The sequence below is a fragment of the Poecilia reticulata genome, linkage group LG20 (assembly GCF_000633615.1).
Source record: "Poecilia reticulata strain Guanapo linkage group LG20, Guppy_female_1.0+MT, whole genome shotgun sequence".
NCBI lineage: Eukaryota > Metazoa > Chordata > Actinopteri > Cyprinodontiformes > Poeciliidae > Poecilia > Poecilia reticulata.
Genome location: NC_024350.1, coordinates 12,466,652 through 12,490,551, shown reverse-complemented (window position 1 = coordinate 12,490,551; position 23,900 = coordinate 12,466,652). Strand labels below are relative to the sequence as shown.

Sequence of the window (23,900 nt, the reverse complement as noted above, 5' to 3'; positions counted from 1 at the left end):
TCTCAACTAGTGATCACTACAAAAACAGCACTACTAACATCACTTTGAAATACTGAGGCTTTGTCTAAGAGCCTCACAGATTCTAGCCTGTTTATTCTTGTGTTGCGTTAACAGGTAATCAAATGTCTAACAGACTCAGTGCCGGTTCATTCGATCAAAAAGAGCATTGTTACATTCAAATTTCATGAATACCATGAACATGCTCAGCCTTAGTCTCTATAAATACCACAGATTACACTGAAAGGTGTCTACAGTTTGATCACTTCATTCCATTTCCCTTATTTCTCTAAGTCACATTTTCAGTCTTGCAAATATTTGACATCATCTGTAGGCTCGGCACCACTGCCCCCCCATGACATTACAGCTGACCTTTACCGGGCTGTCAAACATCTGACAGCCATAATTTCAAGTGAATATACATCCAGGGAAGCTGCCCTGCCTGACACGAAGACGTGCCCGGTGTAACGCATCCACAGAGTTCACGTTGTGTTTTTGATTGAGCGGTCTTTCTTTAATGGAATATCTTCCAAAATGGGCTTTTATAGCCTAATCAGGCAGCGCGCTAGTCGAGTTTCTGTTTTGGTAATTATCTTGTACTAATTAGAATGAAACTAAAGACCTCTGAGATGGATCTCAGCATTCTCACATGTAACTAAAGAAATGACATGAAATCAGTCCATGCTATACATCCTGGTATGTGGAATTTCTCCTATAAAGTTACTAGTGAATATTGAACTACCGTAACGGTTACAGCTGCGGTAACAGTAGCTCTAAGCTGCCTTCAGACTGACATTTGGATCCCAGACTTTCTATCCTACTGCGCTTAAGATTTCTCGTTTTGCACAAGCTAATCAATCATCCTATAGTATTAATGACCTTACAGATCATTCTGACTTTAAGAAAACAGTATTTTATCCAGGTTGTCTCCAAGGATTTTATTTTGAAAAAAGAAAAAATGCGGAAGGCCCGCTCAGTGATGAGTTTACCTTCCGTCTCTCTCCATTGAAGCCTCTCCACTGCTCTGCCTTTTTGACAATGTAGCTGAGTTCCTGATTTGACAGCTCGAGGTCTTCAGGCAGGAAATACACGCCCTCTTTGGCGGTGAGTCGCTGGTAGACATCCAACATGCGACCATCGTTGTGGAATCTGGAAGGTGTGTCGAGAAAGAAGTGAAAACCGAGGTAACGTCATTCCAATTTGCTAAACTTGGCCTCCGAAAGCTCATGTGCTACTGGAATGCTAGTCGAAGCAGAAAAGGCAACTTTGCCAAAACAGACTGACTGACCGGGTTTCTCAGTGAAAAAACCCCCCCCCAACAAAAAACAAAAAAAAACAACACAAAAAACACCCAAAAACACTTGAAATCTTTATTGATTGCAGAGCACATATGGGTGATGCTCTTTAAAGTCTAATACATCAAGAGAAGCAGCAAAAGGAATCAAACAAATTGGCCTCTGAGTAGGAAGGGCTTTGTTAACACAAGCTGACTGTAGCTGCGTCCATGCTTGGCTGGGTGTCTACGTGGTTTTACATCTTTTTCAACGTGTGGGAGTCAGATCCTGGGATGTTCTTCGGTGTTAATGCCGAGCTTTAAAGATCCCAGTTGCAACGATTGTACATGCGTCTGGAGAGGCTGGCTTGAGTCACAAGAAAATGTTCTGCAGAGCAGAAGGCATATTGATTGATACCTCCAGATGAATGCACTCAACCAAAGTGTTATTTTTGTTCCGCCACACACACACACACACACACACACACACACACATGGGTTGCATGCAGCCAACCTCTAAAAAAGAAACACCATGTCTGTAAACAAATGCTTTGGCCGACCATCAAAACTGGGAGACCTTGTGCCCTTCCACAGAGATTCTAGTCTGTCAAAGGGTAATCAGCTCTCAAATAAAAACAACATCAAGGAGACAAGGATTTACACAAGGAGCTGCTACAGAGCTTTGAACTCAGCATTATTCCCCATCGCTCTTGGGAGAGGAATGTTTGTAGAAGCTTGACCTCAGACACAGGAATAGCATACAATCATTTTCATCCTACACTTGAATTTTGCTTCTCATTCATTTATGCGGTCGCTTTCTTGAAGGAACTCACAGTCTTTTCTTCTGTGCTCCTTGAAACAGATTAATTTCGCTGCGGCGGAGGAGCCCTGAACTTCGCTGCAGTGTTCTTAAACGTGCGGGTCGGACATGGGTGACAAGGTTCAAGTGTAAAGGTCACCGTAGGACATGTGCATGTTATATTACGAAATATATTTTAGATCACATTTGTGAATAAGCATAAAACAGTTTGCTTTATGTATCTGCAATTGATCAATTGACACTTTTAATGCACTTTTAATGGAAGTTTTAGTACAACTTTGCATTAAAAGTGTCATTATTTACCAAATGACACTTCATGATAACAGTCATAAACATACTCGAAGACTCCTTCATGTTCATAACACGTTTATGACAGTGTCATGGCAGTCTTCTGCACACCCTGTCGAATAAAATGTTGCCACTCTAAGTTTATCAAACATTCTATCAGTTTTCCTTACGATTTCACATTTAAATACAAGAGTTTGTGGATATTTTGTGGTTCTAAATGTCTGACCTAACCTTAAGGGAAAACAGGTGGAATGAACTCCAAATGAGCCACCTTTGATCCATCAGTTTCCTGCACCAGAATCGCCAGAGATCAAACAGATCATGAAGGTCGTACAAGTTTGCAGGATGCACTTTTTTTTTTTTTTTTTTTTTTTTTTCAGAACCAACTTGTGTTTCTGCTCTGGTGCCATCACCTTCCTCTCACCATCTGGCATTAGAGACCACTCTGGATGCTTCGAAGTTTCCAAAATTCCAAAACACTAAATAACAATATCTTTCCTGCTGGGTGCAGCTGCCTTCCTACATTGCGTTCAAGTGAACTGTAATAAACTCTTAAAGTCAAGACTGAGTCTTACTTCACGTGGAATTTGAAGACTTAGCGACTGATACTTCCTTTTCCTCAAACATTAACACGTAAATCTGGTCTGTCTCATCAGCGTTCATGAAGTTTCACAGAAAACAGAGATGAAGGATGTATTTTATATATATTTTTTTTTTTTATCAAAAAGTGGCTAAACACAACCTAAATGTAATTAACAGAGGATAACAGTCTGTTCTATCAGTATGTACAGCCTAAGGGTTTTTTCTTTTTTTCTTTCAAAAATAGGTCAAAGGCTGTGTCAGAGCCTCTTCATTGCAGCCAATAGCGAAACCGTATCCCATGAAATTATCAGCCTTGTTTCAACCTCGTGGCCTACATTCAAAACAAACCCGTTTGAGTGGCAGAAGTCATTATTCTCTGCTGCTGTTTTAATGTTGTCCATTTAGCTGATGAGCCTCCTGCCTGCAGAAAATAGACGGCGCCCCAGCCACACATCGCCAAATGATTTACTTGAAAAAGTAAAATGATTTCCTTTCATGTGAAATTCCTAACAGTGTTAGGAAAGTGAGAAGAAAAGTCCTCAGATGAATACCAAGGGATGTTTTGAAATGCCTTTTTTTCATACCTGCCTTTAATTCATGAGCTTAAATGCAAAACTGGCTATTGCTTCTTTTTTTAGGAGAGGAGCATTAAATAAGTAATCAGTGAATAACAACTGATTCTTAAAACTCTGTTTCAGTATTTCATCAGAGACCAAAGCAAACCTAAAACTACTTATTGAAACAAGACATGTTTCCGGAATTTTTTATTTTTTTTTTAGATTTTAGTCATGTTCATTCTACTTTAAGAGAAAAGTCTGGGGTTTGAATCTACACAATGTATATCTACACAGAAAAAATTTATGGGTTTATTGTTTATATGAACCCTCCCGACCCCACTGAGGGACAAGGGTGAAAAAAAATGGATGGATGGATGGATTGTTTATATGAAATGTTAGATTTATTTTATTGGTTAGTTTTAATCCATCATTTGGTCATTTCCTGGGTTATAGAACAGATTGGAAGGAGAAACATAAGTCAGATTTCACTGAAGCTCTTCCATCAGATGAAATAAAAAAAGAAAAGTCAAATGATAACATTATGATGTGTAATGATAATGTTTTTTTTTTTAGCATGTCTCACCTGAGCAGGTAAATAGTGAGAATAGTGATGGAGAGAAGAAAGTGGACCGCGTAGAGGAACAGAGTGATGATCACTCCCGCTGCACCGGACCCATCGGCTCGAAAGAAGTGCCAGTAAAGCTTGGCTGCATCTCCTACTGGTGTGTCGGGACTGTAGGCCAGACGCTTGAGAGACGACATTTTGAAGAAAACGGCAAACTAAATCAAGGATTCCAGACGATCAGACTGGACAATTAGACAATTACAAGACAAATTAGCCCTTGTTCAGACTACAGATCACAGAATGCAATGGAGTTTCACAGATTTGTGGCGCAGACTGTGAACTCAGACATCTTGGATTTATTTTCTCAGTGCAAATCAGTATTTAGGATGTGATTTAAGACACTACATATTGTTAAATCTCAAATGAGGGATTCCAACCTTCCAAGTGTTCCAAAAAAAAGAGAAAAAAAGAAAGACACCCATCTAACCTTGCACAGATTCCTTCCCCTACCTCCTTTTTTTAAAAATATAATTTAAAGTCACTTTGCCAGGATAAAGTGAACTCCTATTTAAAGTGCACAAGTGTCCAAGTTATTTTTAAGTGACTTACCCCGAGGACGGCGTCCACAGCAAAGACTGCCAGGGGGTCGAGGACTGTCCACACTCCCTGAGCCATGATAAAATTTGACGTGAACGAAGGGAGTGAGCCAAATATCAGCTGACAGCCCCATCTGATCAGAACCAGCAGGAACGTTACAGCGTTCAAGGTCAGGGGACCCACCACCACCATTGCCAGCTCCTCTCGGGTGTGGAGCAAAGAGCTCTGGTAGACGAGATCCACTGTGTGTGCATGGAAGTGAAATCTGAAGAGAAGAGGAAAGTGTCAATATGCATGTACCATGACAGTGTTTGTGACGCTTTGCAGCTGAGGGCCAGCTGGTTCTGGCAACTCACACTCCGCGTTACATTGTTTGCGGTTGATTCCATCGTTCTTAATTAGTCTGACGACAATAATTATTATTAGCTGCTAGCCTCGCTGGCCACTGATTGTCTTGGACGTTAATCAATTTCCTTCCGATCAGATTATATTCAAATTGCTCAGATGTATGTCAAAGAAGTCACCTGATGTATTTGCTGACAAAAAAACGATGCCGCTTTTAAAAGAAGTTCCCGTTTGAAAAGTTGGACTCCCCATTTACAGCAAGCCTCATGAGCTTCTTAATCTTCCCATCAGCCAGGAGGAGGTAAAGCAGTGGTGGCCGGGGACAGGTCCAGTTTTCCTCATTAATTTCCATCCGATTTGCTTCAAGAGTCAAGCATCTCTCAGATTCTGTCCATTAATCTGAAGAAGAGCTCCATTGCGTTTTTTTTTTTCTTTTTTCAGGCAAATCTTTATGCAGAGTCAAATCTTAAAATTTAATAAGGAGGCCTATGCATAGTTAACAGGACGACGAGGAAGCGGTGAGGAGGGGAGGGGGGCAGGGGGGTAAAAAAAAAGCAATGCAATTTTGAGATGAATTTGAATCTTATTGTGAAAGTGGAACGAGACTATTGCCATTATTTAAATGGACAATATCTATCTTAGGAAATTACATTTTGAACAACTATTTTGAACAAATGTAATGTGGACAGAGATGCATGTAGGAAATGTTAGCTAATTTATATTTACACAGGTATGCATGTATTTCTATTATGAAGTGTAATTCTTTTTTTTATGTAAGTATCATTTTGAAAACTTTGGTTCATAAATTGGGGGGAAGTGGGGAAATACTGATTCAAATCTTTCTTTTTTCTTATGTTTACATTTTCAGAAAACACCTGCACTTATTTCTTAAATTGATCTTTGTAAGGTAAATTTAGATTTATTTTTAGACATCTGAAAGGGATTCTGTCTTTCTAATAAAAAGTATAGGAAGTTAAATGTCGCTGCTTGTGCTACAAGTTGACTTCAGTTTTAAATGGCCTTCTTATATCCTTTAACGTTTAATTGCATGGCGTGTTTTATTTGCCTTGGAAGTTTCAGATTAGATCCGAGGAATAATTTATCCCAGAAAATTACAAATAGCAAACGGAGAAGCTGTAAGACATTTCCCAGGCTACAAAGACGATGTAAAGACCTACTGTGCCTGTAGGGTTGGAACGTATCAGGTTCTGATCTCAAGTTAGCCCCGCCCACCGAGAACAAGGAAATGTCAGGTTTTAGAGGTAGGCGTCACTCTTTACAACTCTAAATCATAAAGATTTACACTGTGTCTGTTAGAAGTTATTATGCTGATCACAAAATCTATATTTTACAGTCCTTGACCTACAAAAAGCATATTACTGGAGCTCCCAAAAGGTCCAATTTCACCTGGCCTTTGGATGCATTCTTGTGGTTTTGCAGGTTTACGGTGGCAGTGGACGAAAGCCTTTAGTTCCAAAACAGGCCAGAGCACAGCCAAAGTGCAAAAGTCATTGACAGCAGCTTGCAGATAAACTAGATAATGAATTCAGGGTTGCTTGGCAACCTCTGATATTCTGAGTCCAGTTTCCAACTTTTAGGGACATTCCTGTTGCTCTTTTGTCTCAAAACTCTGAAAATCCAACTGTTTAGAAAAAAATAAAATAAAATACGGGGTTGTCATAATGAAGTAACCTTGAGCAAAGTTTGAATTTTGCAACATTGCAGACTGCTATCACACTGAAGCTGTGACTCTGGCATTATGAGGTACAGTCATTACTACCCAACAGCGCCTGTGTGAGTGTGTGGGTGACTGGTTAGTTTGGCAAGCTAAGGGTCAGTACCACGCAGTTATATGATTTAACAGCAGTTATTAAGAGCATAAAATATTACATCCTGTTATGAAATACACTTAACCACAGCGCAGGAGAAAGTTGTTGTGTGTTTTTCCTGTCAACCTGCAGAGATGCGGAAAGCAGGACAAGCAGGTTTGATTCCCTCACATAAAATTCCGTTTTGAACAACGAGGTTGAACGCAGCACGCCGCGGCCACTGAGCTGCGCACCCACCGATTCGCACGAGCGGACCGCGGCAGAAAAAGAAAACAGAAAAGAGATTCCGACAGCACCAGAGACACGTCGGTGAAGGGAGGGTTTCCTGTCACCACACTGCCCACGCCGACTGTCACTTGGTGTTTCTCCCTCTCAGCGGCCACTACCAGCTCCGGCCACTGCATGGAGTGAAACATGCTCGGAGGTAGAGTGGCTGATTTGGACATGTGGAAGTTGTCATCCAGTGTTGACCCCCTCTGTTTTCACCTCTTTTTTTTCAAATCCTCCTATCTGCCCCCTCAGTCTATTCTTTTCTCACTCAGCCATGTTTTTTTTTTTACCCTTTCTCTGCTTCTCCAGTCAGTTTCCATGATTTAACACATGATGCCTTCCCTGACATGTTATTGCAATAAAAACCCTCTTGTATGCTTGTTTGCGGGCAGCGTTCTTTTATTGTGATGAACTAAATCAGGGCCATGTGTTGTTGCAGTGTGATTTAACAGTTCTGTGGTGTCTTATTGCTGTTTATTATCAATGCTGTACACCAAATAATAACAATAAATTCCTTCTAAATAAAGTCTTCTGGGACTTGAAGCTGTGCAATGAGCTAACTCCCACAGCAATGGATGTTAATATTGAGAGAGTCTTGTTAAAACGTTAATAGGGGGGATTCCAAACAGATGATTTGGGTGTATCCAGCGTGCAGGTTTGCCAACATATGTACACTCACAAACACAGACTCAATTATGGTTCATTTTTCTGTCTCTTCTCATTTTGTTATCCATCTTTTGCAAACAATTTTTCTTTTATTTTTCTCCTGAGCTTTCATGCTGTGCGTGTGTGACGGTGTGCAAATTTGTGATTGGCCATTAGGCTACAGTATTCTACAGTAATCTACTGTACATCCTGTATCGTCTTCCCCTTTTTGCTCATTTATTTTCAGGGACACACTCCGTGTTGGTGAGGCTATGCGTTTTCCTGTGTGTCTGCCCGCTGCGTGTGTGTGTGTGTGTGCTGTGTGAGCAACGTGTGTGTGCAGGATCATATCAAAGGAGGCAAACTCACTTGTTGACAGGAACAGCAATGGCCTGAAGGTAGAGCCACTGGCTGCAGTAATGCAGGTAAAGCCTCACAAACCACATCAAAGCCAGCAGCAGAATAATGAGGCCGAGCTGCCGAATGGAGTCATGCCAGCGTCTGCGCGGTTGTTGCAGTTGCCACGACAACGGCAGGAGGCCCAGCTCGGACGGCAGCATGCGCAGGGCGAGTCGGGCTCGATCCGACAGTCGTGGGGGGCGTGAGCTCGGTGTGGTCGGTGATGATCTGTTAGAAAGAAGAAGAAGAAGAAAAAAAAACACACAATTATAATGTATTAATATGTGGGAATATGTTGTTTTAACCATATATTACAACTGTTATATACCTGTTAAATGTGGATAAAAGGCCTTAAGAAATATATGCATATGAAATCCAAGTACATTTATTCAGAGAGGGGGGGGGAGGATCTCGTAATTATGAATATTTTTAACAAAATCACAATTATTTGAACCACTACTATTAGAGGCAGAATTTTGTCTTTTCCTCGAAGATGATGTTAGAAGGTCTGAGCATGCAGAAGGAGAGCTTTGACCAATCCTCTATGCACAGTGTTTCTGTATCATCCAAACTCCTGGGAACTCTTAGTCTCCTTTTTCTAAGCTCACCCCACAATGTTTTCTACAAGATTTAAAACGGTGTGGCCAAGAAGAACACGGAAGTTGAGTATTTTTGTGTCGGGTTAACCATTTCTTCCACATGTTTTGGAAGAAATGCATTACTTTTTTATTGGAGATGCTCTGAAATAGGCTCCCAAGGCCTTTGAAAGAAAAACACACCTTCAGCATGACAGTCCCTTTCTTTCTATGTTCCTAATGTTGACATTCGATGGCAACAGATGAACAAAGGACAATCGAGCTGTATTCTCCGTATACATTGCACTGAGGTATCAGTTGGATCTACTAATGTGAATTTGTGAATAACACACTTCGTTGTTTTTGCCATTCATTGAATATTCAAAGTCGTTTTTTTTTTGTAGCTTTCATTAAAGGTAGGGAAGTCTGGTATTCAAATTGACACACATTCAAGCATGTATACAATGGTGCAGTCTCTCTATCTCTCTCTCTCTCTCTCACGTACAACACACACAGACACACACACACACACACACACACGCACACACACGCAGGCACGCGCACACACACGCACACGCACACACACCCACACACACACACACACAAACAGATAGGAATCCCTTCCAGCGATGTTCAGCTTTCCTCAGCACCTCTGTGCCGCCCTTTGTCAGGCCTGCTCAACTATTCCCTTTCATACAGAGGGCACAGATGGAGCACTGTGAAGCAAGAGGAGGAGAGAAACGGAGACAGGAGATAAGGAAAGGACATAGAAGACAAGGAAAGGAAACTTTAAACAGCAATTATATAAAAGGATATAAAAAAGGAGAAAAAAATCACCAAAAGCTGAAAGGGGCAGCTTTGCTCTTAATTCAGAAACCTTGAGTTTTTACTGTTAGTTTAAATATAAAAACCAAATTACTGTAAATCTTGACCACGTCCAATACAAGAGGACGTTTGAGGACCTCTATCATCTGACTAACGATGGTTATAATACTGCAAGAAAATGCTTGTTTACAGTGCAGCCATGGTTAGCACTGCAGAACGTGGCTGCGGGCCTGCGCCTGTGGACATCCCTGTGTCTCACTACTGTCTCCCAGAGCACAGTTGGAATTCACTTTGTAGTGTTCATCTTGGGAAAATCACACACCGCCTTAAGACGAAAAACAGAATCAATTGTGTTGCTCCCACACCCCCCTTTACCAAATAATTAGGCTAGGCTTACATCAAAATGAGGCACTGCATTTTATTTCCTGCTCGAATCGGTGCAAAAATGCCAACTTTTTCTTCATTTTGTTTTTTTTTTTTTAAATATTCTCTTCTGTGAGATGTGCACACTTTCTGAAGTGTTAAATTACTTGGAGTTGAAGTTCCTTCAAGCATGCTTACAACAGCAGCGGCATAACATGCAGTCCATGTGGGAGAAGTGGAGGTTTATTCACAAAACGCTTCGTCAACGGTTTTGGGCTAATAAATATTCACAGGTTGGCCGAAACAAACTCGCATGGAGATGATGCAGACGTTTCACAACAGCACAGACCTGTCGAGATTTTAATTGGCTCACCTAAAACTGAGCCTTTCTTTACAGAATCAAACATTGTATAAAAGATATTAGTTATTTTCTAAAGAAGGCAATTCTTTGCTAACAACAGATGCACCAATCAATCCTAAAGAGATCAAAATGTGCCAGTGTTCCCCTCGACTGCATCTGATTTACATACTAAAACATGCATTAAATGTAAACTTAGTCTAACTTGGATCACACAACAGCCTGAACTTATTTGGTTATTCATTTTATATATTAATTTTTTTGTCATTAATAAAGAATTAGATGAAGGACCCAGATATATGCTTTGAAATTCCTCTACTTTCAGAAGAAACAAACATCACTACCACTATATTTTATACTCCCAGAATAAAATAATAATAATAAAAAAACAGAAATGAGTATTGCAGAAAACTTTTTTCTACACAAACCTAAAGTTAAGTGTCTTTTCATACAAGTTAGCAATAAATAATCCCACCGGAAAAGAGGACGCAGGCAGTTTAAATGTGTGGCCCCTGCTGCTCTGTAATGGTTTCGACAGTGCACCACAAGCATGGCTTACAACTACTTTCTCAACGTCGGTAAAAGCGGAATTACAATGTTGGCAAAAAAATAAAAAAACAAGCAGTGTTTGCCTCAGACACAGGCAAGATGCTACCCTGTCAACTGTCATTAAATACAGACACCAAACACAACCTGACGTCCGTCGTTCACATAATGAAGACATTGGTGGTGCGTGAAAGGGGAATATTTTTAGACGCGTTTGTGTTGTGGCATCCTCTGAAGGAAGCTGGTGGGATGATGGAAATCTGTGTTCTCCTCTAAATTTTGTTCACAATTGCGGCTTCAGTTAGAAAACACTACGCAGGAAAAGAAACAGGAATGGATGGCGGATGTGTAGGAATTTCATCTTGCGGGAATAAAGGACGTTTCACTGAAACATAACAGACATGACATACAGACCCACTGATGAAACAAAACGCATAAATTGGCATTGACTGGTGTACAATGCAGTTTTTTTTTTCTTTTCTTTTCGTTTTTTTTTTTTTTAGTGTAGGTGCTTCTGTTAAATTGAGGCTAAAAGCTGTTTCCTTATTCTCTTATCAATGTTGCTTCTTCCCATGTCATTTCAAAAAGGAGTCATTCTCTCCTGAATGTGTCAAGGCATGTAAATCAGATTTATTTTTTTTGTGAATCTGGAAGAAGGAGAGCGTCCCTTGAACTGGTTCTCTCAGGTTCCCGCCCCTAATGGTTGAATGGCAAGACAACAAACTGGAGCACCACCTTTAAAAATAGCACTAAGTGAATTGCAAGTATGGACAAGTCTTAAATGGCATGGGTAATAATAGAAGGAAGGGCGGAGAACTGGAAGAATACAGTAGAGTTACTTTTTTAAATTGCACAGTTAAGCCTGAGGGTAAGTGAAGGTAACCTGCAGATCTCTTCTGAACTAAACCTTTCAGTGAAGGACCACTTAAAGTATTAAACTCATCCCTTTATTTTGAGGCCTGGGATTGTTCTGGCACTTTCCCGCTTTAGCCGGTGACTGTAATAAATGCCCCAAAAGCGATCCGACCTTTCGCACACAACTGAATAATGTCTTTCTGTTGGAGAAACTGAGAAATATAATAATAATAATAAAAATCTAAAGTGATTAAAAAGACTTAAAAGATTAATAGATAACTGAATTGTTTTCAAAGTAGCCCAGATGCATAAACGTTGTGGTGATTAATACAAGTGCGATTATCTTAGACGTCAGTAGATAGGACTGAAGATGCTTTTTTTTTTTTTATTTCATTTAACAAAAATACTGATAAAGTGTTTATTTAATCTGTCCTCTGGTGGTTGCACAATCTGGTTCTTTCTGAATTATGCGTGAACATTCACAGTGAGTCTCTGCTTTCCACGAGGAACAATACAGGTTTTTTTGTGGATTTCAGTGGAGATAAAACTATTTTTCTTTTTTTTTTTTATTTAGGCATAGGAAAATTTTAATTTTACTTACATGGTTCAACTGACTGGAAGTAACATTGATGCATTGGGTTGGTTCAGCCAGAGTCACTTAAAAAAAACAAAACAAATCTCAGCTTTTATTTTGCTTTAAGATTTGGAGACTGTAGTTTTGGCTGAGTTTCTGGAAATAGGCGGCACGTTGTGAGAATGGCTGAAATGGGAGATTCAAAGATTCCTGAAGCATCCATTTATGCAATCATAGTATGCTTATTATGAGGGAAAAGCATTTTAACATGTTATAAAGCTCAAAAATGTTCTATTTCACGGTTTCACACTGATTGTAAAGCTACAGGTACATTTTAAGAGAAAAAATTTGAGAAGAAGCCATTTTAACATATATGGTTGCAAAGGTATTATTCAACTCTGGTGTTGGACTGTTTAGTATTTTTTAAGTAACCTTTTTAGCACCCAGGTCAGAAAGCAACTAGTGAATTGACACAAATAACCAGTGACACATAGAGCTTGTATTTACTCTATACATACATGATAAATTGCATAGTCACAGTGGAGCAATATAATGCAGAAAGCAATAAAATGAAGAAAAAGAGCTGAACTAATCCTAAGAAACATAACAATGAAACTAAATTAGTTTTTTTTTTTTTTCTACTTTCCAAACTTCTTTGCTGGCAATATGCACTTAACTGTTAACCTACTTAATAATGAGGCTGTCATTTTTACAATCATGTTTCCACAGTTTTGTTTTTCTACAACACTGGCAGTGAAAAAGTTGATTTCATATCCAGACAAGCTCGTAAGGGGGAAGTCGAGTCGAGCCACGAGTTCAGCCTCGGCTCAGTCCGACGTCGGTCCTCTGATATAGCTTCACATAAAATAGTCTTCGTCATGATTAAATGTTTAAAAGTTGTGACTGTTTTGTAATAAATTTCCTTGAAAACATGTTTTTGGCCCTCCTCAGACACCTTGGAACCGCTCATGAAGTAGCTGTTTCATTGCCGAGCAACATGTGGTGTTTTTATTGAGCCCCCGACCTAGCATGAGAGGGAATTAAACCGTGGAAATGCCAGGTCCCTTAGTGTGCTATAAATGAGGGAGGAAACATTTCTGGAGCAGATGCACCTGGGATCAACAAACACGCTGGAACATCCGAAGCACTGCAGTACTACTACAGTAAAATCCTCTACATAAACCTTTTAAAGAAAATGCGCAAATAATGATGTCAGTCGATGGGTATAATGTTAAATGATTTGTAAATGGCAAAGAAAAAAAAAAACAAATATATATAATTTTTTACAGAAATCTATTCATTTATTGAATTGGGTGAGGTGCTCAGGGAGGGATGCTGCAGAGGCTGAGTATTGGCCACCTGAGAGTTGCATCAGTATTTAAATGGATTTCACTCCTCTGACCTTGCCTCATAACTGCAGGACTTCGTCACCAGAGAAATAGAGGAACGGCGGAGAGAGAAAATTTGAGAAAATTAGAGGCAGAGACAGCGAGATAAAGTTGGGATTAGCAGGGGGCGCTGAGATGGGAAAAGAAAAATAATTAGGAACCATTTAGCTAAGATGTTCAGTCACTTTTAAAAATATATTTTTAAGATTGTGTGGAAACAGCTGAATGGTTGGGGGGTTGATGTGTGAGGATTTTTGCCACGTAAGAGCATCCAGCTTAAACTTGCGAGACAGGACAGATCATTAGTCCGTCGCAGGAGACACACAGGACAAGTAATACAAACACACTTAAAATTCCTTCAGAAAGACCAGTAAAGCTATCATGCATTTAGTTGGGATGTCTGAGAAAGTCAAAATACCTGAAGAAACCAGAACCTTCTTACTGTGAGGCGTCTGCTTACGGTAAGCATCCCCACAACATCATGCTATTATCTGTAGGTTTTGTAGGGAATGGTGTTTGCGTCTGGGATCAATACTGTCATTCCCTGGCACTCAGTTTATGTGGCAATCATTTTGTTTTTGGTATATTTGCAGCTGTGTTAATCTCTGTCCTTAGTTAGATGATGAACTGCTCTCTAAGAAATGTTCAAAGCTTCATATGCTTTGAACACCTTGATGTCAGTCCCCACTAAAGAGGCTTGTCCTCCCATAAGAAATGCCTTGTAAGAACTCAAACCTTAACAAAGTGGGGGCTCGTCCAATTTGTAGGTTAGACCATAACTTAACATAACCCTGCCTCTCCACAGCTTCATCTTTCATTGTTGTTTCGTCAGCATATGGAGAGCTAAAATCATATGTAAGCCACAGTTTTAAGATTTTTCTTTGAACACTTCAACATGATCTTCCATTTTTTGAGTTAATTTTTCATTCATTACTGTTGGAGTAAGTTACACTCAACCATATTTCTGTTTTGAATCTACAAGCTGAAGCTGATGTCACATCTTGATTACACATGATTCTATAATTTGTTAGTTATGTCATGAAAGCCACCTGTCATGAAAGCCACCACATTTTCCAAACGGTTCACTTTTATGCAGAAGACAGAATGTGTTTGTGTCTATTTTTTTGATTCTTCGGAAGTGATTTATTATTTATCACGCACCCCGTACAAATAGTTTCTGTCATCTTTCTCCATCCGATGTCTTTCACTCATTCTTACTTGTCAGTGGGAAACAGACTTACTTGACCCAGACCACCAATGGGACCGGAGCCAGTTCTCAGCCGACACCCACCTCGCAGCAGATTAACCAATCATTTGGCGTTGGCTTGTCAGGGAGCTGACAGTCCTACTTTCCATAAAGGAAACAGCATGTTGACTTTGTATGTGTGTGTATGTCTGAGAGGCCTGAGTTGACCCAGGGCAAGTCTGGCCACGAAAAAAACTAAACAAAAAAAAACCCTGACATGTGCACCCAGGCCAAAGTAGCCAGGGGCCTCGGTTTCCCACATATGTACACGTAGCTGGACGCGCAGACAAGCGCACGAGTTCCTGCCCCCTCAGCAAAGGAAAGAGCACTGGGAAGCAGTGGAGCCTTAGAGGTGACCAAGATTGTCTTTATATTGTCTCTATCCACCTCTCCTACCAGCGTTGCAGTGGAAATACTTGACCCTTGCCTCTGAGCTGTGAACCAGAGCAGATTGACAGCATGGATTTGGTGATTCCTTCCTCACTTTCTCTCCAAGTATTTTGGATTTTTCTTCAGAAAAAAAAAAAAATGCAGATTCAATACAAGGCACACGATGCCGATCCACTAAAAGTACAATGCAAGCACCTCCGAGCATAGTGACTGCTCACTTTGTTTCTTATCTTGTATGTATGGATGGATACAGACTAAAACAGATGGAGGGCACAGAGTGACAGAGAGCCAGAGACGCAGACTGAGAGGAGAGCTCTGATAGGCTCAGTCGGGGGAAACGGGTGGAGAGGAACGCTGGTCCCCAACGAGGCGAGCTAAGTGGGGGGAAATTAGGTCAGTGTGTTCCTTGTGACTCCACAGCAAGAACACGCGTGTGTATAACGTGTGTGTTCTCGCTGGTACACCTAAAGAGTCACACCGCACCAGAACAGACGCGCGCTGCGTCGATCTGTCGGACTTTGTGTGCGTGTACCGGTGCATGCTGCAAGGTACTCTGATGCCACTGAACTTCTGCAGAGTAAATTCCAAGACTTTTCCTAGCGATTCACAACCAATCCAACAGAGACGGGAAAAACAAGGATGTAACTAATCATAGCATCACAGTCTGTGACGAAATTGTTCAGAATAGGCAAGAGTTGAATAAAGGTTACGTGACTTTTATCCCCATTTGGCCACGTTGTCTTCTAATTCACGCTTTTGGGATTAATGGAGCCTGCTGCTGTGTGTCCTCTGGAGGACGAGGACGCTCCTCTTTCTGTAGCTTCCGCCAAGCTCTTTTCTCTACTCATTGTCTTTTCCTGTCTCCAGACCAGGACACGTCACACATACTATAATTGATATGAGATTTAGGGGGTATATTTTAATGTAATTAGAATCTTGGTAATTGGACTAATTAGATCTAATTGCTATGTGAGAATGACTTTGATTAAAACAGGTTTTCTCTCCTCAAACCAGAGGAGGAAAAAAATAGTTGGGTGACATTGGTGGGATACAATACAAAGCTAATCGACTGTAAAGCTCTGATGGATGAAGATTAGGTACAGTGATGTACAGTGGACCAAAAGGAAGAAAAAAAAGGAAAGATGTGAGAATTTCTTCAGGTAATTACTTTTTAAAAGATTTTAGTCAAACTCAGAATGCCAAAAAAATCCCGATATGCTGGCAAACTATCTGAGTCTGAGTATGTTTAGATTCTTACAAAAGTACCAAAACACTGAAATCAATAACAGCAACTGTATTGAGCTAAGTGCTTTGATTATTCTGGGCAACATTCAGGGGAGGAAAAAAAAAAGCCAGTTAAGTTACACATGCTAACATCAAATAGGCTGGAAGGTCTGCAGAAATCTCTCATGCATGTTCAATTGTTTAACAGTGGCATGGTATTTTTAACCAAAAAGAATGGATCTTTTTATATTTTTCCCCTTTTTCATCTGACCAGAATTGACTTTGTGTGTGTCAATACTTGAAGTAAAAGGTGCTGTATGTTTTTCTTTGAAGTTGGACTTAATGGATTAGACGTGTTATCTAGGCTTTCAACACAAGTCTTTTTTCTTTTTTTTTTTAGACTAATTGTTGTGCCTCAGGATAAGAAACTTGGACCTTGAAATATGAAAAGTATTCAAAAGTTGACATAAGCTGATCTTGAACAACATTGTTTAGTGACACAAATAGACCCCTTAAACATTTTTTGTATATCATCATAGACCAACTGAAATATTCAGTAAATTGAACTTGGGATCTTATATGTCCGACCATCACAAAGAAGTGCATCATTGTAAAATGTGTGGGGAAAAAAATGATAGAAGGTTTTCACTTTTTTTTGTTGTTCTTTTAGGAATAAAAATCTTAAAAGTGTGGCTTGTGTTTGCATTCGTGCCCATTTGTTCTATTTTGTAGAACCGTTTTCTGCTGCAGCTAGCTCTGATCATTTTGGGGTTTGGATCTAGGAACTTCGACGTCAATTTGAGCTTCCAAATCTTGCCACAAAATTTCCATCAGATTTAGATCTAGGACTTTCCAAAACATGATGTCGGTTTGCCTCGACGCCATCCTGCTTGCATTAAGCTCCATCCATTGCCACAGCAACTTTGACCAACTTTCTTGATTCTGCTAAGTAACAGCATCCCCGCATCATGATGCTAAGATCGTTATTTTTCACTTTGGCCATGATGGGTTTAGGGTATTAGTTTTGACCACACACAGTAGTTTGCATGTAGGCCAAGAAGTTAAACATTAGCTTCATTTGACCAGAGCAATCTGAAGTATAAACATAACCTGAATTCAAATCGACTTGAATTGAACACCTTCTTTCATGTATTTGTTTTGTTCTCTTGCGGCTTTTCTCAATACCAAATTTGCGTAGAGCAACAATTCCTCCCACCTAAACTCTGATTGTCTGCAGCTTCTCCAGAAATACCATGGGCCTCTCTTGGTAGGGATTTGGTTTCTTTAATAAGGCAGTTGGTTTCACAGAATAATATTTAGGGGGGAAACAAAAATCATAAAGGGGAGTTGAAATCTTTATTTGCAATAAATTGCTTAAAACCCACATATAATTTTCCTTCCTCTTCACAATTACACATTATGATACTTTATGTTGGGTGCTCTGATAAAATATGTTGAAGTTTAAGATCCTTACATGACAAAATAAAAAAAGGAAAAAGACTACTCAGAGATAGTCACGTTCATCAGTTTTGTGTCGTATGTCTTTATTTTCATAGAACACATAAAATATTTGTTTCCTTATCTAAACCAGAACTATTGTGTGGCCAGTTTCAATAAAATTATTCCCTTACATAAATATTTCATGGGGTTGTACAGTGCACATTAAAGCTCAATACATCCCTGCACATTTATTTTACAAGCAGAATGAAGTCCCCACTCTGACTTTTATAGAAATGCATTATCTTACCGCATTTCTGTCATCTGCGCGCTATCTGATCCGAATCTCCGTGTTTCCATGTGTTTGCTTAATTATGCATTAGCCCCTGATTTGCACATTTGTGTCAGGACGCCCCATAAAAATCCCGATGAGCTAAGCCTCGTGCGGCTCAATAGATGGCAGTAAGATCCCTCAATCACTGCTGTATGAATCCGCTTTGCACTTAAAGCACATGAATATGCAGACGTGTATGTGCACATCCTGTGCACTCGTGTAGACAATATATACAAAGCACATAAACACAAGCAAACACTCTCGTGCACGCTCAAAGATAAAAAAAAAAAGCATAGACAATGCCAAAACAAACGGTGATAAAATGACAGCAAATAAAGACTAAAATGAATCCATAAAAAAATAAATAAATCTTTTGTCCAGATATCTGTGAGCCCTGCAGTCGCAGAGAAGCCCACAGCAATTCAAGCAACACGGGGGGAGTTATGGTTAGACGGTTTGAGTTTCATACTGCAGTGTCTCTGCCTTGGTTGTAAAAATTTAACACTTGCACTGTACCTTTCTAATAGTCTGATTAGGTGAGGGCAAGGAGGAGCTTTTAGCTCAGAGTTACTGTAAAGTGAGTGCTCGCAAAGATGAAATCAATAGCTGCAGCAACTTCACAGGGTGTCAAGGGAAAAGCTGAAGTTCTTACTCAATACAGCTCGTGTGTATAACTGACAGCAAGCGTCTCGTCTCATCCAGCCGACGACTGCTCAGAGGTAAAAAAAAAAAAAAAAAAAAAGCAGCACTATGAATAATCGTGAAAACCATTTAATTGTGTCCCTTTGTGTGCAGTCTGCTCGGCTTCTGTGCTCGTTTTGTATTCGCTTCTACCCCCACGCCCCCAAGACAGTCCCTGTGTCGTCATTTGTTGGCAGGATACGCTGGTAATCATTCGAATTCCCCGAGTATGTTCAGAAGATGTCAGGGAGTAGTCTCTGATCTTGTTTAATATGTGACCAGCAGCTATAAATTACAAACTCCCAGAAATGCAGAAACAGGGGTACTCTGAAATCTCCCGGGAGAATTTGCTTTACGTTCCTCTTGCACATACAGAGTCTCCCTCTCCTCCCCTTAATTTAGTTGGGAGTTCAAATGAAAAACAAATACCTGTGACTTTGGATTTGAAATAGACTATTTCACTTTTGGGCTGTTTTGATGCCCCTTGCCTTGGTGCTTCAGATGAACATGACCAAAGTTGTTTGAAATTCTCTGGTCTATTTGTTTTTCATTTTTTAAATTAAAATGAAATGCTCAAAGCCACACTGAGGACAAAAAAAACCTAAAAACTTTGAAGTTTCAAAACTACTTTGCCGTACTTTGGGAGCAAGGAAGTAGTATACATGCGAAGACAGAAGAGAGACCTTCATGAACAAAATAAATACATACAATTATTTACTTGCTGTTCTTCTGATAGCGTTTTTCTGGGACAAAGAAGAATTTCCGAGACCGCAGACGACACAGAAGGATAAAACACAAGAGAACGAAATGGCAATGTGACCAAGAACCTGTAACATCTCTGACTGGCAATAAAAGATTTTCCTCTGGTATCACTTCCAAACTACCTGTTGGAATATTATTATCGTCTCCTGGAGATCTGAAACACTCAAGATGACACTCTTTTCAGCAGATCCCGAATGGTGAGCTCAGGAGATCATTTTTAACTCCTTTGTCATCCTGCTCACTGTTCTTGATATCAAGGTAAACTTGAGGCCTCGTCTTGTTTGTAGGTTTTTCTCTGACTGTAGATATTCACAGGTACCATTTTTTTGAGTCATTTTCTGACTTATAACAACTCTCTGTTTTACTGACATTTTATGTTCTCTTGTTTTTCCTATTATGAAGCGTTGCTAAGGTAAATAGGTCTTTCTGCCCTCTCATGGTCACGCGCCACAGACAGGAAATTACTAGTTAGTTTAATGTATCTGGAAGTTTCTCTACACCCTGGTGTCTTAATTACTTTAGTCTTGAATAACTTATAGTCGGGTTTAAAATGATTCCTTCACTGGTGATTAACAAAAAAAGTATTTTACTGTAAAAACTAACCATGTATTATTCTTCTAGTTTCTAGTGCAAACATCTTACAACACTTGAAATACAACAAAAACAATTAAATAATCTACAAGACATTTACACATAACATGGGGAAAAAATGTCTTGTTCCTTTGTCAGATTATTTCACATGTAGCTATCACTTTTGCATCAATACTAAGGAATTGTTGACTTAAATCAAGCTCTTTTAGCTTGCTGAAAAGTTATAAGAAATTGTCACTAGAAACTCGACTAAAATATCTTGGTAAGATTTTGTGTTTTTGCAGCATTCTTAGCAGACATTTATTGGAGTAAATGTACTTTAATCAGTGATAAGAGTTTCCTAAGTTTTTAATTTTAAGACGTTTCAACCATTTTTTTTATCATCAGTGGAAATAGTTGTAGTCTCTCTCTCTCTCTCTCTCTCTCTCTCTCTCTCTCTCCCAGTCACAGTGGATGATGAATTTTCTCATCATCATCTTGTTTGGTTGATGTGATCTTGATTTTCCAAGCATGAGAATGGATACCTATTGAGACTTACTGTAGAAAGAAAGTATATCCTTCCATCTCCTCCATGGAGAGGTTCTCCACTGTTGGTTGCATCTTGTGTTTGTCTGCCTGGAGAGGCGGCGCGCTTCTGCCGCTCATGCTGGGGCCGCAGCTATTTGTCTTCTTGATTGGCTTCTTCTGTGAGGAGCAGGAATCGGGGAGAACACATACGGATGTCATTTGTAATCAAAGCAGGAAACAGGCCTTTGAATTTATCTTGGAGGATGCACACGGTGACTGTGACAATGTGTGTGTGTGCGTGTGTGTGTGTGGCATTTTGGGGGGCTTCTCCTATATCTCAACCCGCGCCTCTACTGACGCGAGACAAGAGTGACGGCGAAATCGCATACGGCATGCCATCCTTCAAGTCGGGTTCGTTCGGGAAGTGTGCGCACAGTGACGCCGGCGTTAAATACGTGATGTTAGAGCAGCTGGCACAGTTTTGTTTTGTTTTCTACCCCCCCCCACCCCCCCACCTCCTGCACACAAGCCGTTTACTGTCATCATCATAAACACAGTCAGGAAGTGGGATTTAAAATTTTTCACCAAGGTACTTGGGAACAGATATTATTTTTTTTAAGCCGCCAACATGTTAACGGCTTGCTTTCCCTGGCCCTGTCAAGCCTGTCTGTGTTGCCCTTGGGTGGGCTTAGTGCCTTTCTGCTTGAAGTTGTGACATACACACTGATGTATGTTAATGAGATCCACAGTTGGAATAAGAAGCCTCTCTCTCTTCCTCCAACACCCCTCCCTCATTCTACCTTTCCCTATTTCATCTTTTTTTATTTTTTTTCTGCCCTCTGTCTCTCCCCTCGTGCTGTATACTAGGCCCAGGAAGTAGTAAATGGGCAGAGTCCCATAAAAGCTCCATTCGCTTTCATAGGGCAATCTTTGCCAAAGCAAGCTTGGATTCCAGAGTGATGATCACAATAAAAAGGTAGAAAGGAGCGAGACGAGAAGAAAAGAAAAATGCAGGAGATATATAAACTACAATGTTCTCCAGTGTCTCCCCACAATAAATTTAATGCAATACCTTAAGAGTGGATTCAGCGTATAGTTGGATTCCTGCCCCGTGGGCAAAGGGGTTGCCTGGAGAAAATTCATTTTAATTAGGCCTGCACTGCAGGTTGAAGGGCTGAAATCTGATCCCTAGCGCTCCCAGGCTGGGGCAGGTTGGAGATCATTTCACTTAATCATTAGACAACTGGGTTCCACACCGCGACGTTTGACAGAGTTAGCCAGGTCTTTTAAAGATGGGGAGCAGAGTGGTGGGGAAGAGGGAGAGAAGAGGAAAAAAAAAATGGTCGCGGAGAAATAAAAACCTCATATAAACAAACTCGTTTATTTATCGGGACATTGCTGATTAATGGTCTTCTGAGGAGCCTCTGGTAGATCGGCTAAAAGAGGTTAGAAACAATAAAGACTTGTAAGGCATGGAGGAGGGAGCCGGGAGAGGTAAATATGTGAATGCAAAAGAGAGAAAGAGAGAAAGAGAGAGAGAAAGACGAGCTTGATGTCGTTCACAGACTTTCAAACTGCCCCAACAATAACACGGCAACAAACAAAAGGCCGCTGCAAGAGGCACAATGGCAGGGGCGGACCGAGAGCCTGCGACGCCGGATCAGCACAAGCGGTAATTTTGCAATTACCACTTCAAAGTTTTAGCAGGTAACATGCAGGCTTTGATTCATTTAGCTTAAGTCTTCTGTTGAACAGGAAGAGGCAGGTTAAGAAAGGGTTGGGAGTAGAAGAAGAAGAAGAAAAAAAAAAAAGGAAGGAAGGAAGGAGGCCTGGCTGGCATTGCTGATTTCACAGAATTTGAGCTGCTCTGGCTTGTCAAGCAGATCAAAACTGGCTTTGAAGGCTGAAAAATACCTGTTAGTGTGAAATGTATTTTGACAAATCTCAGATAATAAGCCGGGGAGGTGCAAGTAAGGGTGGAGAGAGGGGGCAAGGAGAGAGAGGAAAGTGGTAGAGGAAGGAAAAAGGGGAGAAGCATTTCATTTTTAAAGGGTCAAACACATCTCCTTAAATCACAGCGGTACCTTGTACTGGAAGCCAACTTCTGCTTTCTCCCGGCACAGATCGGTCTTCTCTACCGCGCTTCCCGAAAAGACTTCTGGGGAGTCGTTCTTCCCTGCATCCCAAAACGGAAAGGAATGTATACTAAATCTGCTAAGTAGACGCTACGATGAAAAACTTTGTTAAAAATTTGTTAATACAAATCTATACTGCAAAATCTGTAGATTACCTATCATAAAAACCCATACCTTAAAGATATTTTTGTTTAAATCATTTTGACTGTCCAAACTTTGCATTGTTGTTTTTGATGTTCTATCAAGTGGAAAGAAATAAAAGAAATAAAATCAGAAAAAAAAGTTTTGAGGTCTTAAAATAACAAACAACTTATTATTTCTATTAAATTTTATCATTGTTTAATAATGCGTAGACTAACTCTTCAAGTAATTTAATGCTTCAAATATGCAATTAGAAATTATGAAAAATTCCCCCCGCATCCCCCCCCCAAAAAAAAGAAATTAACAATGTTTCTGAACCTATATCCTTTATCATTTTCTCGGCAAAATCACATTTGCAGTGTTTTTCATTCTTTAATTCTTTCCCCCCATCTTTTCCCCTTTCTATTTCTGTCTCACTTTTTCTCGCTGTAATTTAAACGGTGAGCCACCAGATGTGTGTCTCATGCTTGAAGAGTCGAGGATCTGCATTATTTAGCATATTAACATTCACAGAATTTCAAAAAGGGGTTCCTGCTTTGCCTGGAGGTTGTAATTAAGTAAACCTTAGCTTGATACGTGTAAAAATCTCACTCTGTGAAACTTTTGCCCCCCTCATGAAACCAATCACATCTATATAATACATATGGAAAACTCGGGGAAGATATCATTTCTTCTCTTGCCACAGGATTAAATATATCAGTAATAATGACTTAAACATAAAATATCTTTCTGACAGCTAAAATGTAGTACATGTGAATGGTAAAAAGAGGTGTTTTTTTTTTTTTTTTTAGTTTGAAGGCA

At 40.0% G+C, this 23,900-nt stretch overlaps 1 protein-coding gene across 6 annotated transcripts in view; it reads right to left on the bottom strand.

The window, feature by feature from the left end:
- The window catches only part of ofcc1 (orofacial cleft 1 candidate 1), a 95,552-nt gene that overhangs the window by 31,633 nt on the left and 40,019 nt on the right, over positions 1-23,900 (bottom strand). For all 6 annotated transcript variants that reach the window (XM_008438695.2, XM_008438696.2, XM_008438700.2 and 3 more), the window contains 6 exons: positions 22,908-22,999; positions 20,855-21,000; positions 8,138-8,395; positions 4,692-4,944; positions 4,101-4,264; positions 987-1,146 (listed from right to left, as the gene is read on the bottom strand). In XM_008438695.2, coding sequence (XP_008436917.1) covers positions 987-1,146; positions 4,101-4,264; positions 4,692-4,944; positions 8,138-8,395; positions 20,855-21,000; positions 22,908-22,999 — 1,073 coding nt within the window. The remainder of the gene's footprint in view (positions 1-986; positions 1,147-4,100; positions 4,265-4,691; positions 4,945-8,137; positions 8,396-20,854; positions 21,001-22,907; positions 23,000-23,900) is intronic.